The sequence below is a fragment of the Mus caroli genome, unplaced genomic scaffold, assembly GCF_978045245.1.
Source record: "Mus caroli unplaced genomic scaffold, Mus_caroli_1 scaffold_5, whole genome shotgun sequence".
NCBI classification, from domain to species: domain Eukaryota; kingdom Metazoa; phylum Chordata; class Mammalia; order Rodentia; family Muridae; genus Mus; species Mus caroli.
The window spans coordinates 36,890,320-36,907,884 of record NW_028227260.1 but is presented as its reverse complement, the minus strand read 5'-3'; the positions used below and the strand labels follow the sequence as shown (position 1 = coordinate 36,907,884).

Below are 17,565 nucleotides of genomic sequence, written 5' to 3'. Positions count from 1 at the left end.
AAATTGTCTAACAGGAGGTAAATAACAACACCAGTACTTGGCACATCTATGACTCAAGACTTCCCGAGAGAAGACCCATCCGTGTGTGAGCTCTGGAGTCCTTCTGCACCTCACACCCTTGAATACATACCTGCACAAAACAGGACGGGATTTCAGGACCCTAGGACCAGGCTTTCTCTCATCTCCTTCACTGGTGTCTCACAGCTTAGCTCAGCATAGAACAGGGCATGGGAAACTCCAGGAACCACAGACTATTTTTGTTTCTGTCCAGGTTAGAGCTGCGGTCACCATCCCTGCTCCACCTTGGGATGGGGCCGGGGATCCCTGCCTAAGTCCAAAGCTCTTGAACGGGACCGTTGGAGCCACTGGGCCCCTGGAGCCATCAGCCATGAATCTGTGTTGGAATGAAATAAAAAAGAAGTCTTACAACCTCCGGTAAGGACCAACCCTTAGAAACCGTAGCTTTAGGAATTGGCTGGGACAATATGGGTCTCCTTTTGCTGTTGCAGTTTGTGTGGCCCCTGCCCCCAGCTTCACTCTCTACTTCTCCCCCATCTTTCTGTGGCACTAGAGGAAGAAACCTGGGTTAGAAGTCAGAGTATTTCTCTTTTAACCTATTTTAAGTAGGTGTGTCATCTTGAATAAGTTGTTTGAGTTCTCAGAATTTTAGCTTCCACTTGGTTTTGTTCTGTTCTGAGAGTTCAGTGCAGGCTATCTTGGATCTCTCTGTAGAGTGCAGGCTGACCTTGAACCTTGGACTCATCTTTCCTTTGCCTCTTCAGTGCTAGGTTGATAGGCAAGCACCACCATACCTGGCTTTGTTTGTTTGGTTTTTGTTGTTGTTGTTGTTGGTGGTGGTGGTGGTTTTTTAAAGAAAACAAAGTACGTGGAGGAATAAATAATATCTGTCCTCCCTACCTCACAGTATTGCATTGTACATTCATATAACACGTGAAAAATGTGTTCTAGACCTAAATGTGTTGATATGTAGATAAAAATGAAGCGATCATCCTAGCCTCGGAGGGGTTCATCTGTGGACTCTCATCTCCTTGCTGAATTTTGTACTATTTATTTATTTATTTATTTAGAGACGGTGTCTCATGTATCACAGATTGCCTTTAAAGTCACCATGTTGCCAAGGGCCTAGAACTTCTGCTCCTCTAAGTTTCCATCTCCCAAGTAGTGAGATTACAGGCATAAAGCACCACGGTCAGTTTCGGTGGGCATAGGAATCACACTTCATTCGTGCTAGGCAACTGAGCTTCATCTCTAGCCCACTCGCATCTTTTTTATGCCCACCCGTCCCACCCATTGGGTCATCAGCTTGGGTAGGTACAACTTAGTAAGAGAATTTCTACATAATATTTTCTTTCTGCCTTTCTGTGTATGCCTCATTCTTTCAAAAAAAAAATCTCCACTTCCTACCATCAAAACCCAAACCCATGGCTTCTGTGGCGGTTTAGGAGGGGTGTGTGTGATGAGGTGAGGCCGTGAAGAAAAGCAGAGAGAATGCAGGTTGTAGAGTCATGTAACCCAGATTTCAAATCATAGACCATGTCAATCCCTTGAGTCTGTGGTTATGAACATCCTTGGACAATAGTCATGTGCACCCGCACCCCATAAGATTGTTGTAAGAATTAATTTGCACTGTGATTTAGAAAAAGGTTTTTTTCCCCCAGGTATAGGGAAGCAGTAGACAGACATAGTTGTTAGTGCTAACTAAGAGGAATGGGCTTAGTGGCTGCAGCAAGCCATGCTTGGCCAGCCTCCAACTTCCTCCTATTACACCTTAGCTCATATTTTATTTGGGAATTGGGAGCAAACAGACATATGATTAGAGAATACAAACTATTTCTTCTCTCTTCCCAAAGTGTAGTCAATGTTTCTGTCATTGTTTAAGTCCCTTTGGACTGCTGAGATGTGTGTACATCCTTGCTCATGTTCATGGCTGTATTCAACCATCCACCCTGCCCTTTCCACCAACTGCATTCTCTAGTGCACAGAGCATCCTGGGCGGCTGAGCAAATTGATATGATTTGGATTCCGCCTGGGCAAGAAGGGAGCCAGATGGCTGTCACCCCTAATGCACTTGTTTAGTTTCTTACCCTTCATGGCCCCAATGCTGGGCATGTAGCTGAAGTGACTAAGATCCACAAAGTGATGTTTAAACCATTTTAATATAGGATAGCTCTCAGCCACTGTTTGTAACACCACACTCCATGCAGTAGGACCTTGGGAACATTTATGAACAGATATAAGAAGGAAGGGCTCCTGGGTCTCCCAGTACTTCAGCTAGAGCAGTTCCTTTGTATGAAAGCCTCATACAAGCATGCAATGTTAGGAAAAATAAATTCTGCTACTTAAAAAGATGATCGAATCGCTGGTCTTACTGTCTGTCACATGCAGTGCTCGCCTAGAGGCCTTCTCAGACCACAGTGGAAAACTTCAGCTCCCGCTCCAAGAGATTATTGACTGGCTCAGCCAAAAGGATGAGGAGTTGTCAGCTCAGCTCCCCTTGCAAGGGGATGTGGCCCTGGTACAACAGGAGAAGGAGACACATGCAGTAAGTTAGACTCCTGGAAGTGTGGTGTGGAGCCTTTGAGCAGGAAATACCCCTTTCCCAGTACCCTGACAGACAGGCCCTGAGTTCTGCTCAGACACCTAAAGCAATAGGTATGCAGGCCTAGGTCTGGGGCTTGCACTTCACAGAGTGAGTCTATGCTTGTCCTCCAATCTAAAACTGGCTTGATTTCTAAGAAGAGCATGGACAAGTGGATATAATATGGTGTTGAAAATGCAAAATATAAAACTCTGGATTTCAGCTACATAAAAATGTAGATAGATGTGTGCTTATATACAGTGATGCCACAGGAGGGAAATCCAACAAGACATTAATAGTGTTTAACTCTTTCATTTTGTGCTTTACAGTTTCCTGAACTGTGAAATATTTCCATGACATGGTCTCTATAATCAGAAAATGACTGCTATAATCTAGGATTTTGGCTGGGTGTTGGTTGTTGTTTTGTTTTATTTTGTTTTTGAGACAAGGTTTTACTTCCTATATAGCCTCAAACTTCCTGTATAGCGCAGGCTGGCCTCGAGCTAATTGTAAAACCCTAGCTGGTCTTACACCAAGTCTTCTGGAAAGCTAAGCTCTACCCCACATGCTTTCTACTCTGTGGCATAGCTGGCCTCATTGCACACTAAATACTTTCTAGCATTAGAGTTATTTTCTGCCTATAGGGAAGACTGATATATATATATATATATATATATATATATATATATATATATATACATATACATATACATATACATATTTTTTTTCTGGGTAAGGCCATGGAGCAAGCTACCTTGAGAAGAAAGGTTATTGAGCGTGAGAGAAAATTGAAGTGATTGAAAAGCTAACTTGACCGTTATCTTTCACAGGCCTTCATGGAAGAAGTCAAGTCTAAGGGCCCCTACATCTACTCTGTGCTGGAATCCGCTCAGGCTTTCCTGTCCCAGCATCCATTTGAAGAATTAGAGGAGTCTCATTCTGAGAGTAAAGGTAGGTGGCCTTCCTGTCTGCCTCCACTTCCTTCCCAGCTGTAGGTACGACTAAACAAACGTCATTGTGCCTTTCACCGGCTCCTTGTCTCAGCTGGAACTCAGGACAAAGTCGGACAGGGCGAGAGTCACAGTTGTCAGAAAAAGGAAAGAGCCTGAAGCAAGGCTCACCAGCATGTGGCCCAAAGCTATATGTGGCTCTTCAGAGTGTCATGTGTGTCCTTGTCATGAGGTATTAAGAAAGAAAGAAAGAAAGAAAGAAAGAAAGAAAGAAAGAAAGAAAGAAAGAAAGAAAGAAAGAAAGAAAGAAAGAGAGAGAGAGAGAAAGAGAGAGAGAGAGAAAGAAAGAGAGAGAGAAAGAAAGAGAGAGAAAGAAAGAGACAGAGATGCAGGGGGACAGAGAGAGAGAAGGACACAAGTGAATTGAAGTACCTCAGAGAATGAGAGCAGTGTGTCCTTTTGGAATGTTGTTTATGACCTGAGTGACAACCCAGAGCTGTGCTTACTACCCATGTGATCTGCACCTATGTTTTCATGTTTGTGAAGATACTAATGAGTAAAAGTAGCATAAATCGAAGACATTAGGAAATAATCTGTTTTATTCCAACATGGAGGGACATTGGCAATACTAATAACAGCCAGCAACTAAAACCTAGGAAGTTTGGTAGTGACTTTTGAGATGAAAATCGATGGTGGCTTATCACCTCTGATCCTGGTGACATCTGGGCCTGACTTAATAGGGAGGGCCACTTTCTGTGTAGATTCCAATGAACTGCCATCACGGTATCCATGGAAGTTAAGTGTGAGTGGTGGTCTAGCAACCCCTTCCAGAAAGAATCCTCAGCCCTGGCACATGAAGGAAATAGACTAAAAAGAAGCCCTCATCAGTGGAGTCTTTTGTAGATTCCATTCACGGTCTCTGTTTCTGGCCTATCCCGTAGGTCAGTTAGTACATAAACTGCTGCTCAGTGGGCCCTGAGTAAGGCAAGCTCCAGAGAGAACAAGGCATTTCCATGAAGCTTAGAACTGTAGACTAATCCTCTCTCAACAGGGAGTCTGAGAGACAAAGAGGAAACCTAAAAATGAGGAGAAGTAGAAAAGCTAGGAATATTATATCTTATACCAGACTCCTGAGCTGGGGCTTCCAAAAAACAAAAAACAAAACAAACAAACAAACAAAAAACCAACCTTCCTTTCTTGGATTTTAGCAGACACCAGGGCCTAAGTCATTTCCCAGTGGGATATGAATAGGACTAGATGACTGACAGTCACTGCAATTCTTTTTTTTTTTTTGGGGGGGGGTAGGTTGTTTATTCTTTTTTACATAAAAGTTTACCAAGAATAGGACAGTGGCTCAGAAACCACTTTTCTAAATATATTCTTATACAAAATAATTTCAAGATATAATTATACTAGGTTCTTGTACAGTACTCTGTTTTAATAAGAATAAAAGTATTAAGTAGGGCTGGTGAGATGGCTCAGTGGGTAAGAGCACCCGACTGCTCTTCCGAAGGTCAGGAGTTCAAATCCCAGCAACCACATGGTGGCTCACAACCATCCGTAATGAGATCTGACTCTCTCTTCTGGAGTGTCTGAGGACAGCTACAGTGTACTTACATATAATAAACAAATCTTTTTTAAAAAAAAAGTATTAAGTATGTGAAAACTGCAACACCACAAGGACTGAGCCATTTTACTACTGTAATTAACATTAGAACAATCTTGCAACAGGCAAGCGGAACACTGAGAAAGCAGACATGGCTGGACACCTAACTCACTTCAGCCGCACCTTGCACACCGAGGAGACGGCACGAGTATCTTATGCAGATAGTCAGTAGCATAAGGGCACTTGGATTGCTCCTAATAGACAGAACATGAAGGACACTGACAACTCAGAGACAGACAATGGCCTTATGTGCATGCTGAAATCAGATTGTGTCTCTCAAGTCCACTGTCGATGAGTAAACAAATCAGTCACTGCAATTCTTAAGATACTTAATTCACTCTTTACCTCACCATTTAATAATGAGAAAATTTTAATGTAAAAGTGGGAGGAATTAAAATGGTCTTCTGCATGGAAGGAGTTACAGAGACAAAGTCTGGAGCTGTGACGAAAGGATGGACCATCTAGAGACTGCCATATCCAGGGATCCATCACATAATCAGCTTCCAAATGCTGACACCATTGCATACACTAGCAAGATTTTGCTGAAAGGACCCAGATATAGCTGTCTCTTGTGAGACTATGCCGGGGCCTAGCAAACACAGAAGTGGATGCTCACAGTCAGCTATTGGATGGATCACAGGGCCCCCAATGGAGGAGCTAGAGAAAGTACCCAAGGAGCTAACGGCATCTGCAACCCTATAGGTGGAACAACACTATGAACTAACCAGTACCCTGGAGCTCTTGACTGTAGCTGCATATGTATCAGAAGATGGCCTAGTCGGCCATCACTGGAAAGAGAGGCCCATTGGACTTGCCAACTTTATATGCCCCAGTACAGGGGAACGCCAGGGCCAAAAAGTGGGAGTGGGTGTGTGGGAGGGTATGGGGGACTTTTGGGATAGCATTTGAAATGTAAATGAGGAAAATGCCTAATTTTTAAAAAAAGAAAAAATGGTCTTCTGTAGCAGTAGATTTATGAAACAACGTTTGATAAAATTGCACAAAGCTAAATGAGTATGTATGCACATGTACAAAAAGGAATCTCGGTAAAACTAGGGAACTCTGAAAAAAAAAAAAGACAGATTAGGCCAATGCCAAAATCCTGCTTGGAATATGACACTATCAGCTTACAAGACAGTACCATTTTAGGAAAGGGTGAGGAAATATTGATATTATTACTTATATTGAAAAGCTATTCTATAATAATCTTAAGATACACGGTTTTTAGAAAATCTCTGAATGTGGTGCTAGTGAATTGGCTCAGCTGGGAAAGATGTCTTCCTTGGACCCTGACATGAACTACATCCCTGGGAGCCACCTTGTAGAAAGAGAGGGCCAACTCGAGCACATTGTCTTTTGACTTCCACACAAACACTGTGGAACACACACACACACTCAGAGTATGTATAAATGCATAAACAAATGTAATGGAATTTTAAATCCCTGAATGTGCAAAAAGGAGCACAACCATGGAAATATATATGTAAGTATGAATCTGTGTATACAAGCACACACCAATATCCCCAAATCCACAAGCAAGCATTTTATAAAGGGGAGGAGTATGCCTTGGTCTTTCTCTGAGTTGCCTCTGCTGAGTTAGCTTGTCTTGTCTTCCTGGTTGGCCTCACAGATACCTCCCCCAGACAGCGAATTCAAAATCTTAGTCGCTTTGTATGGAAGCAGGCAACAGTGGCCAGTGAGCTGTGGGAGAAGCTGACAGCCCGCTGTGTAGATCAGCATCGCCACATTGAGCATACTCTGGAACATCTATTGGAGATCCAAGGAGCAATGGAGGAATTGAGCAGTACTTTGACCCAAGCAGAGGGAGTCCGAGCCACGTGGGAGCCCATAGGAGATCTCTTTATTGATTCCCTCCCAGAGCATATCCAAGCCATCAAGGTATGTAGGGATCCTTCCCTGACTGAGACCTGATGTCCTTTCACAGTGTCAGTGTTCTTTCTGCCGAGACTTAGTTGCTGGTCTGGGCCTCAGCTGAGTATCTTTTAGTTATGGGTTGGATTGGGGGCTAGTTTGTTTATAGTTTTTTTGGTCTTACTGTTTCCTCTTTCTATGCTTTTCTGAAATGAATAGAAGAAAAGGATAAAACCAGTGGCCGCACATGGCTTAGTTTATTGCACAAATGGCCAAGTAGCTAAGAAGTGTTGTTGAGACTAACCCTGTACATGGAAAGGGGAGAGTTCAGGTGAGTGAGTAACGTGTCCTCTTCCCTACTCTGTCTGCTGTGGCACTTGGGTTCCGGTGTTCTAGCTATTCAAAGAAGAATTCTCTCCTGTGAAAGATGGGGTGAAGTTAGTGAATGATCTGGCCCACCAGCTTGCCATCTCTGATGTGCACTTGTCAATGGAGAATTCCAGGGCTCTGGAACAGATCAACATCCGGTGGAAACAGCTCCAGGTAGAGGAGCATGCTGAAATGATATTTTTTTGGGGGGGGAAGGCATCTTGGTATGGCCAAGCTTGTGGGTCAGGGTGGAAGGGGAGTATATGCAAGCCCAAAGAATACCAATGGTTTGGAAATGCAATCTACACAGGAAAAGAATACTAGGGAGTTAGGGGTCAGAGAATAAGCCTCTCAACTTCTAAGCTGTAGGTAGTGGCTGAACTAGAAGAATGAGAGGGGCTTGTGTAGATTTAAACACACTGGTTAGACTGGAGAGAAGAATTAATATGGCTTATAACTAAGAAGGCTTTTCTCCGCTCCTTGTCGGTGCTGGAGGAGGGTGGGAGTTGGGGGACCACAGACGATATTGGAACAGGAGAAAGGCTGCCTTGTGAGAGAGCTCAGAGAGCTTCTTGGAGGCAACTGAGGATCCCATGGTGAGTGGCTAGAAGTAACCCACTCTTCTTCCCATAGGTGTCAGTGGCTGAGAGGCTTAAGCAACTCCAGGATGCCCACCGGGACTTTGGGCCTGGGTCACAGCACTTCCTCTCCAGTATGTGAATCAAACTAGACTGCCTGAAGCAGACCCTCAGCCATTTGTTCCCAAGAAAATCTACTGTTGTCTGCTAGGGATCCATTGGGAGCCCAGGATGTCTTGGCATCCAAGAAGCAATAAGGAAAAAGCTGTGTGGTGGGATGGTTAGAAGAGCAGCCTCCCCGGTCAGAGAGTACTGCTTCAGAGCAACTGTGCCTCAGCCTAAGAGCTGTGCAAATTTGAAAACCTGGGGCAATCTTTTGAAGCTCACCTTTCCTACCTAAAGGGGAGGGGTTTCTAGCTCCTTAGGTTTTGAAAATTAAATAAGCATATTTGTGCAACAGTATTAATTGTGAGCCAAGTACTTTTCTGGGCACTGGGGCCATGCTGGTGGGGAAAAAAAATCCTTAGATTTGGAAAACTCATATTCTAGTGGAAGAAACAGATCATAATCAAGTAAGTAGCCAGGTATAAGAGAAATTTGTGACAAGTGCTATGGAAAATATTGAAGCAAGGAAGGCATGCCTGGGGGAGGGGAGACTAGACTTAAGGGGAAGAGACATTGCAGAGGTCTCACTGAGAGGGTGACAGTTTTAGAGAGTCCTAAAGGCAATATGGAAATGGAGCCCATGTGGCTAGTGGGAAGAGATATTGCAGAGCTCTCACTGAGAAGGTAGCAGCTTATAGAGCTCTAAAGGCAATGGAAGGACCATACGGATAGCCGAGCAAGCACATTAGGCAGAAATTCTAGCCCTTAAAGCAGGGGCCAAGGGATGTGTGCTGAGGAACAGCAAGGAGACCTATAGAGAAGAAAGCAACAGAAAGAGCAGACATGTTAGAGCACAGAAGGCCTTGTGGATCAACGTGAGAACTCAAGATTTTACTCCAAACACAACAGAGGATTTTTGATAGGGTTTGAGGAGTGGGGGTGACGTGATCTGATTTACATATCAGTATGATGTTCAGAATAAGATTGTTGGGAGCCAGAGTGGGAGCAGAAATAATCCGTGTGAATGGGTGATGCTGGCCTAGACCAAGAAGGTAGGAATGGAGATGTCAAACATATGCAGAAAGGGAACTTAGATGTGGACACAAGGCATGAACATAGTATCTGGCACATAGGAGGAGCTCAATAAAGATGCTTCAAATTTTTGCCTTTAGAGCCAGTTCCACACAGCTAAATCTGCTGAGGAGTCTTGTAGTCAGGAAAATTAAAGTGAGTGAGCCAAGTAACCTGGGCCTCTCCTGTTAAGATCTCGGTGATATAAACAGAGTTGAAAGAGTTCCTTATAAGAGATAAATGGGCACTATCACCCCCCCCCCACCTCTGCCCCACAGATCTGAGAAGGTTGGCATTCTAGGGAAAGGCTTTAAGCCTTGTGAGAAAATAGCTACAGGAGCAGGTCAGCTACCTGCCACTGAGTAGGTAAAAATGACAGCCTGCTTAGGGAAAAAACTCGGGTTATGAAGCATTCCTGTTCATGTTCTAGCCCTGTTTCTCGTTCCATCGGCCATTACTGACAACCGCTTCCCATGCTCTTGCATCAAGAAACATGTGTTGCTTGTTAATGCCACTCCCTGGGAGCTGTTAACAGTTGGAAGTGAATGTTATTTCCTTTTGTGTTTAATCTGAGGAAGCATAGAGTTTAAGAATGTCCAAAATGGACAGGAGAGGCAGTTAAGAGCACTTGTTTCTCTTGCAGAGAACAGAGGTTCAATTACCAGCCCCCCACAGGATGATTCCCAACTATCTCTAAGTCCAGTTTCAGGACATATCATGCCCTCTTCTGACCTCTACAGGCACCAAGCACACATGTGGTGCACATGCATACATGCAGACAAAACACATAAAATGAAATGAATTAATCTAATTAAGAAATTTAATTTGAGAATGGCTAGGATGTTTGAAGAATACTAGTGGCCACCTTACTTTTTTTTTCTTTTTTAACAGCTTCTGTCCAAGTTCCCTGGGAAAGAGCAATTTCTCCCAATAAAGTCCCCTACTACATCAAGTGAGTGGTCATCGGAACCAGAAGCTGGTCAGTCACCTGCCTAGCCCCTCCATCTCCTGTCCTTCTGTCACTTCCTGTGCATTGAGATTCCCCTGATTAGTCTAACGCTTCCTCCAACTTCTAAGAAGTACTAAGATTCTGCCCGGGTGATGGTGAACTCTGGTGTATCAGGATCTTTAGAGTTTATCTTTGCAATGTACTGCGTCTTGCAACCTGCCTTTTACTAACTGATGGGTGTGTGTGTGTGTGTGTGTGTGTGTGTGTGTGTGTGCAAAGGAAGTTGGGAATGTGATGTTGGTGCTATTGATGCTTTTGTTTGTAGCCACCAGGCTCAGACCACATGCTGGGACCATCCTAAGATGACTGAGTTATACCAAACCCTAGGTGAGAATGCAAGGTTCCTATATGGGGCGGGATTCTGTCTTTGTTGTGTATTCCATCAGTGTATGAATGGATGAAGAGCATGTGCCATATGCACAAAATGGAATTGTACCCTTTAATCTTAAAGCAATACCATTTAGACAATGTAGATAAAAACCAAAGAATGTTATGCTATGAGATGCAATGGTCACAGGCCACCATTTCAATTATGCAACAAGAATAGGTCCTAGAGATCTGCTATATGACACAGTGTGTATAGTTAACAGTGCTCTTTTTGTGTGTCAAGTTTTACTAAGAGGATAATTTTAGAATTAAGTATTCTTACCAGCAGCATACCACTACTAATAGTAATAATAATAAATAAGAAGTTGGGAGGAAACTTCGGTAGCAATGGGTAGGTTTATGATACAGGTTGTGATAATGTACAAGCTATGTACACTAAATACTGGCTCCCTAACTGTCACTTCACATATAGCTTCTTGCACATCCTTTGTACTTCAATAAGGTGGTTTTTAAAAGGATAAAACAGCCCCTCTGCATCTTCCTCAACAGCATATTCTCCATTCCCCCTGGACCATTTTCACATCATTAGGGAGCTATGCTTGAAGACATGAAGTATAATCTGATTTGAAAGGCAGTCTCTGAGCTGCATTGAGGGAGACTCTTTCATGCCGTATCTTTGCCTACTAGGAGAAATATAGCATATGTCACAGGTTTATCCATGTGACTACACGTAGAACAGTTCCACTGCTGTAGGGGATACCATTGAATATAGCGTTTCTTTACCTATTCTATTGCTGATAGGCACATAGGTCTCTAGTTTAGAGTGACCATATGCAAACAACACTGCTGAGGGGTTCTTGTATGTGGCTTCTGGTACTTGTGTGCAAGAGGGTTTCCAGGGCATACTTTTTAGTATGGAGGTCATAATATTATTTCAGCATGAATAACAATCTTCTCCAAAAGCTGAAAGAGACTGGGAGCATAAGTATCAATGGACACTTAGCAAGGGTCAGGTTTGCTATTAATTTTATGGTTTTATTTGTATTAAATCTAGTAAAGAACTGCTTTCTGAAATGTGTATATATTAGATCATGATACAAAATACATTTCTAACTTTGTAAAAAAAAAATTTGCACATCACTGCTGTGGGTTATATAGCACCTTGATAGCAGGATGTATGTGTTGCACCTCATTGCACAATACCAAGTTGTTTCCACTAACAACTCTCATTCATACATACCCTTGTTGGCACTTGTTCTATTTTACAATTCTCTGACCTAAGTGAGTCTCTTTCATTTTTTTTGCAGCTGATCTGAACAACATTAAGTTCTCAGCTTACCGCACTGCCATGAAGCTCCGCAGAGTCCAGAAGGCCCTGCGCCGTACGTCTTCAGTTGTTCTTTCCCATGGCTTTCGCCCCCTTCTTCCTATTCCCCACCTGTCTGCTTCTTGTCGTTTTCATCCCGCCCTGGCCAGAGCTATTGATTGTTTTGATGGGGACGCTATAAATGCTGGGACATCTTGACTGAGAAAGCTTGATATTACCATTCCCCCCAAGCCCCGGGCTTGTTTTCAAAGAAACCCCACAGCTATCCAAACCATAGGTTTTTTTTGTTTGTTTGTTTGTTTGTTTTGGGGGGGGGTTTGTCCCTAGCCAGCTTGGGTAATCAAGAAACTTTGCTTTGCAGCAGGCAGTCTCTGCTTCATGGTCTGCCATCTTGGGCTTATTAGGTACAGCAACAGAACTGTTAAAGCAAGTTTCCGTGGTTACTCATCGGCATACTGCAGACGTGTCACTGTCCCTTCTGGCCTTGCTCAGGAGTACTGTTCATGTAATCTTTCTGTCCCAGGGCTCTAGCTAGTCTGACTCAGCATCACAAGTAATTATGTCTTCCTGATGTATGTCACACTCAACCAGCCATGCACCACCCTTTGTGACCAGGACTAAGCTTCCTAGAACAGGGCTCCTGAACAAATCTGTTTTCGATTGGAACTGATATTGGGCTGAGGGTTTGACTTGGTGATAGAGTGCCTAGTATGAGCAAGGCCCAGGGATCTGCCCTCTGTTCCTCCAAAATTATTTTTAAAAGATGAAACCTTTGCAAACAGAGAAACTTCAAGTGGGAATGACTCCTCGGGAATCAATACAGTGCAGGACGTGCACTCATTCCCATCTCACTGTTTTCTCAAAACAGATGTGAAAGAACCTATGTATACAGAGGTGTGCTATGTTAATTGGGGTGACCTTCGGTGCCTTGCTCTCCCGTAGGATGGGAATCATGGTAAAGGACAAGCTTATGGCAGACTTGCCAATGATTGGTGTGGACTTCATACCAGATTTGGTGATGCCGTAGACTTGCCTCATCAGAGACCTGGGCTGCTTCTTTGGGCTCCATCTTCCTTTTCTTCTCTCCTTTCCAGTGGATCTGGTAACTTTAACTACAGCTCTGGAGATCTTCAATGAGCATGACTTGCAGGCCAGTGAACATGTGATGGATGTGGTGGAGGTCATTCACTGCTTGACTGCCTTGTATGAACGACTGGAGGAGGAAAGAGGCATCCTGGTCAATGTGCCACTGTGTGTAGACATGAGCCTCAACTGGCTCCTCAATGTTTTTGATAGGTAAAGGCTTTCAGTCCTGGAAGCCTGCCCAATTAATCCAATGGGGCATCTCCATTGGCCTTGGTGGGAAGAGCTTGTTCCCATGCTATACTTGGATCAGGACAGCTTAGAGCATGGGCCAGTGAGAAAAGACTGCCAAGACGTTAACCTTTCACATATATTTACACATAATTATAACACAGATATGTTTTCTATCTCTTCCTTTAAACCTAGTGGTCGCAGTGGAAAGATGCGAGCATTGTCCTTTAAGACTGGCATCGCATGCCTGTGTGGCACGGAAGTGAAAGAAAAACTTCAGTGTGAGTACAACTCCTGCCTCTGCAGTGATGTTGGGTGGGGGAGGGGTGTGGCAAGGGGAGAAAGGAGGGAGACGAGACGGTAGGATCAGCAGAGTTTCCATCTTGTGACTCAGCAGAGGGGTACTTGGTCACCTTGTGATGATTTTCAGTCCCCAGGTGCATTTTTCTGGGGACGTAGGTGAGGTTTGAAGCAATGGATTTTATGTTGAGGGGTTTGCTAAGGTTGCTGGCTCAGCTTTGAGGAGGTTCTAGAATTGCTGCTCTCTCTTGACCACCAAGCAAGGAAGCAACTGCTTTCCCAATGCTATAGCATCCGCATCTGGCGCTACCCTTACTTAGCTCTGTCTGCGCTTGCTCTCTGTGTTCTCACTCTCTCTCTCTCCCCTTCTCTGATCTTCTCTTCTCTTTTATCTCTCTTTCTCTCTTCTCTCTCCCTCTCTCTCTTTCCTCCCCCTCTATCTTTCTTTCACCCCCTGCCTCCTCATTGATATCCATTTGTTTCTCCTGTGCTCCTGTATTTGTCTCTTTATCATTCTCTCCTCTGTTCGCTCCCTCCCTGTCCTTTTCCCCTCCCATCCTTTCTCATTGATGATGCCCTCTTTGTGTCTGTCTCATTCCCCCACCCAAACTCAGGAATGCTCTTTTTCGAACCCTTGGGAGTTGAGATAGGGGATGGGTCTCTGGGCTTTCTTTCAAGTTATCAGTTCAACAGTGCAGTATGCTCTTTCTCTGTCATCCTTTTCTGCTTCTTCTTCCATGTACCATTCTCTGGTCATTCCTAAACTGGGTCTGGCTATTGTCGATGATGGGCCCAGCAGATCTCTTCAGCCAAGTGGCCAATTCAGGCAGCCAGTGTGATCAACGCCATCTCGGTGCCCTGCTTCATGAAGCCATTCAAGTGCCCCGTCAGCTGGGTGAAGTGGCAGCATTTGGGGGCAGCAATGTGGAGCCCAGTGTCCGTAGTTGCTTTCGCTTTGTAAGTATGGACCTGTAGCTTCAAAGAGGGAGGGAAGTAAGATGGAAGGGATGGTGAGTGGAACAGATGGAGACCAGCCTCTCAGCTATGGGTGCAATGTACTCAGAGGTACAGGAGCTTTGTTGAGATGGGGCAACAGAACCAACAGTTCTCTGGAGTATAGAGCGGGAGTCCTGCGGAGAAGAGTGCTGAGTTCTCCTGCTTCACCAGATGCTGGCTGGCACTCAAGCAGCAAGATATTTGGCCTTCTACTTACTGGATTTCTTATTTCTCTAGAGCACTGGCAAGCCAGTCATTGAAGCTTCCCAATTCCTGGAGTGGGTCAACTTGGAGCCCCAGTCTATGGTGTGGCTGGCTGTTCTGCATCGGGTCACCATCGCTGAGCAAGTGAAGCATCAAACCAAGTGCTCTATCTGTAGACAGTGCCCCATCAAAGGGTTCAGGTATGGGATACAATAATTTCTGAGAGAATAAAAATGTCATGGGACACAAAAATTGAGTACAGAGCAGCATTGTTTACTTATTTTGCTTTATGATTTATCTATGGTGTGGTATTGTAACATTTTTATTGAAAATGTTTAACTTCTAAAAATTAGAAAGGAAAGGGTTTTTGTTCTAGTTGTAATAAAAAGTACTACATGTTCTTAAAAATGATAATAAATGTTATAAAAAATAATCTATATACTAAATGTTGTATCAGCATATATAGTTCACCATCAACTCCCCAGAAAGAAAGAAAAGAAAAATTAATTTATCTCATAAGGTGATATACATACTGCCCCCCAGCACACACACAGCTGACCACTAGGCAGCACACAAGAGATCCCAGTGCAGAGTTAGAGACACACACTCAGATGCAGTGTTTATAACATTTCTACCATGCCACTCACATATCCCTGATCTGAAAACCTGAGGGGTTGGGAAAAAAAAAGCTCCATGGTTAAGAGCACTAGCTGCCCTTCCAAAGGTTCTGAGTTCAAATCCCAGCACCCGCACAGTGGCTCACAACCATCTCTCATGTCTGATGTCCTCTTCTGGTGCACAGATGTACATGCAGACAGAGCACCCATATGCATAAAAATACATATGTAAATAAATCTTTAGAAACCTGAGATCTGTAGGCAATGCTTTATTATGGATTTCTGGATTACCAGATGCTTAGCCAGCAAAGCCTGAACAAACATGGCCAGCATGTCACATAAAGGAGACTCAAGCAGTCCCATAGATGTAAATAGCCTCAGAGGCATGGACAACCTGCAGCTATGCAGCTGAGAGTGACTATGAACTCCTAATAAAAAACTAATTTACTTAACACACGAGGGCTTTTGGCAAGTCAACTAACTGTACATTCCTCTCCACTATCAACCTCATAGATGGAATATGTTACAGTGTCGACTGACTGCAGCACACTGTGCATACCCAGGGATAAGCTTAAGGGATAAAACATTATTGGAATTCATTGGAAGCCTCTCGGATTATAATTTACTTCTTCCTCCACAAAGCTAACTGCTCCCATAAAATGCCTAAAGTTTCTGAGTTTGCTGCAGAGGATAAAATTCGGGGTCTTGGGCAATGCTGGGCAAGCACTGAGTCCCAACCTCAATCCAGTCAGCCTTTTAGCTTTTTAGAGTACTAACATAACTGTCCCTACAAACACTCTGCTTTTTATAACTTGAGTAAACTACACACCAAAGTGAAATGTGACTGCCCAAGATTTAGCTATTTAGCTGAAAACCCAGGGATATCTGTTGGATTACCTAAGGCTAGGCACTTCACTCTTTGATGCTACCAGGACTAGGGAAGTTTAGCTTGCCTTTAAAAGGAGAAGGGGAGAAATATGTTCTATATTCTGTAATAATATAAATCAATTATTATGAAGAACCTTCAATCAACTAAACCACAGCTATGGAATAAATTGCCTTCATATGGGAGGTTTGACTTCTCCAGAGTAGGGAGAGGACCTTTAGGACCATTCTTGTTTAGAAAGCTACCCACAGTGAGGTGTTTATTCCTACCTGCATCCCCCCCCCTTAAGACCTGGCTGACACAATGCCCTTTTCCACACTTTCTAGGATCTGGGACCTGTGGTTTAATGCAGGATTTGTGGTCTGTAGAATAAGGCTATTCACCTGTTGAGGTTGAGCCCCACTTCCTTCTCTGTGTGTAGTTGGATTGTGGGAATGGTGAAGTCACTGTAGTACACTGGATTAATTTCACGACCATATATCTTCTCTCCCCAAGGTACCGGAGTCTGAAACAGTTTAACGTGGATATCTGCCAGACCTGCTTCTTGACAGGCAGGGCCAGCAAAGGCAACAAGCTCCACTATCCCATCATGGAGTATTACACACCGGTATGGACCCTCCGCATCAGGTGGGAGGGACTTTGATCCTCTTGGGCACAGCATTGGCACACAGGAGTCAGCTCTCCTGATGGAGTGGTATCCAAACAATAGGGGTTCACTGGTTTAAGGATTCAGGCCCCTCTACTCTTCTATCAAAGCTTTTCTGACACTGGGGCCATAGCTGCCTAGAGTGCTCTGAGCCCTAGTCCTTTAATTGGCATTAACTGTTTTGCTGCAGAAAAATATCCCCGGGAGGTGGGGATGGGGGAGCAAGGTGATTCCAAGTATCTCCCTTTCTCTTGCTCGTGTGAGTTTTCCTGGCTCGTTTCTTGTATAGCTCCTGTACTGAATCTAGGTCTCTTCTTTCTACTTTGTCATTTTTTTTCTACCCTTCATGCCAGTACCAAAGTCTCTGCTCAAGTTACACAGTCCATTAAAAGGAGAGACATAGGCTTTTAACCTGTACTCCCAAATTGTACTTGGTTTCCAGGGGCAGCCTTCCCTTCAAAGCTGCCTGAGCCCATCTTGGTCAATGTCCCTGAACTCAGCCACAGGGCTGCTACATGTGTGGCATCCTGAGCTTGTCCCCTTAGTATCTTTAAGGATTTGTTCATTTTGTATATTATGTATCTGGGTGTTTTGGCTGCATGTATATCTGTGGACCACTTGCATGCCTGGTGCCTGAAGAGGCCAGAAGGGAGTGTCAGGTCCCTTGGAACTGGAGTAACAAATAGTTGTGGGCAGCCTTGTGGGTGCTGGCAATTGAACCCGAGTCCT

At 44.0% G+C, this 17,565-nt stretch overlaps 1 protein-coding gene across 1 annotated transcript in view; it reads left to right on the top strand.

Annotated features, from left to right (window-relative positions):
- The window catches only part of Drp2 (dystrophin related protein 2), a 52,207-nt gene that overhangs the window by 22,413 nt on the left and 12,229 nt on the right, over positions 1–17,565 (top strand). The window contains exons 4-17 of the mRNA XM_029473350.2: positions 272–435; positions 2,407–2,563; positions 3,430–3,550; positions 6,846–7,114; positions 7,484–7,630; positions 8,090–8,168; positions 10,102–10,162; positions 10,485–10,546; positions 11,854–11,928; positions 12,968–13,169; positions 13,383–13,468; positions 14,287–14,444; positions 14,721–14,887; positions 16,686–16,797. Of these exons, the coding sequence (XP_029329210.1) occupies positions 272–435; positions 2,407–2,563; positions 3,430–3,550; positions 6,846–7,114; positions 7,484–7,630; positions 8,090–8,168; positions 10,102–10,162; positions 10,485–10,546; positions 11,854–11,928; positions 12,968–13,169; positions 13,383–13,468; positions 14,287–14,444; positions 14,721–14,887; positions 16,686–16,797 (1,860 nt within the window). The remainder of the gene's footprint in view (positions 1–271; positions 436–2,406; positions 2,564–3,429; positions 3,551–6,845; positions 7,115–7,483; positions 7,631–8,089; positions 8,169–10,101; positions 10,163–10,484; positions 10,547–11,853; positions 11,929–12,967; positions 13,170–13,382; positions 13,469–14,286; positions 14,445–14,720; positions 14,888–16,685; positions 16,798–17,565) is intronic.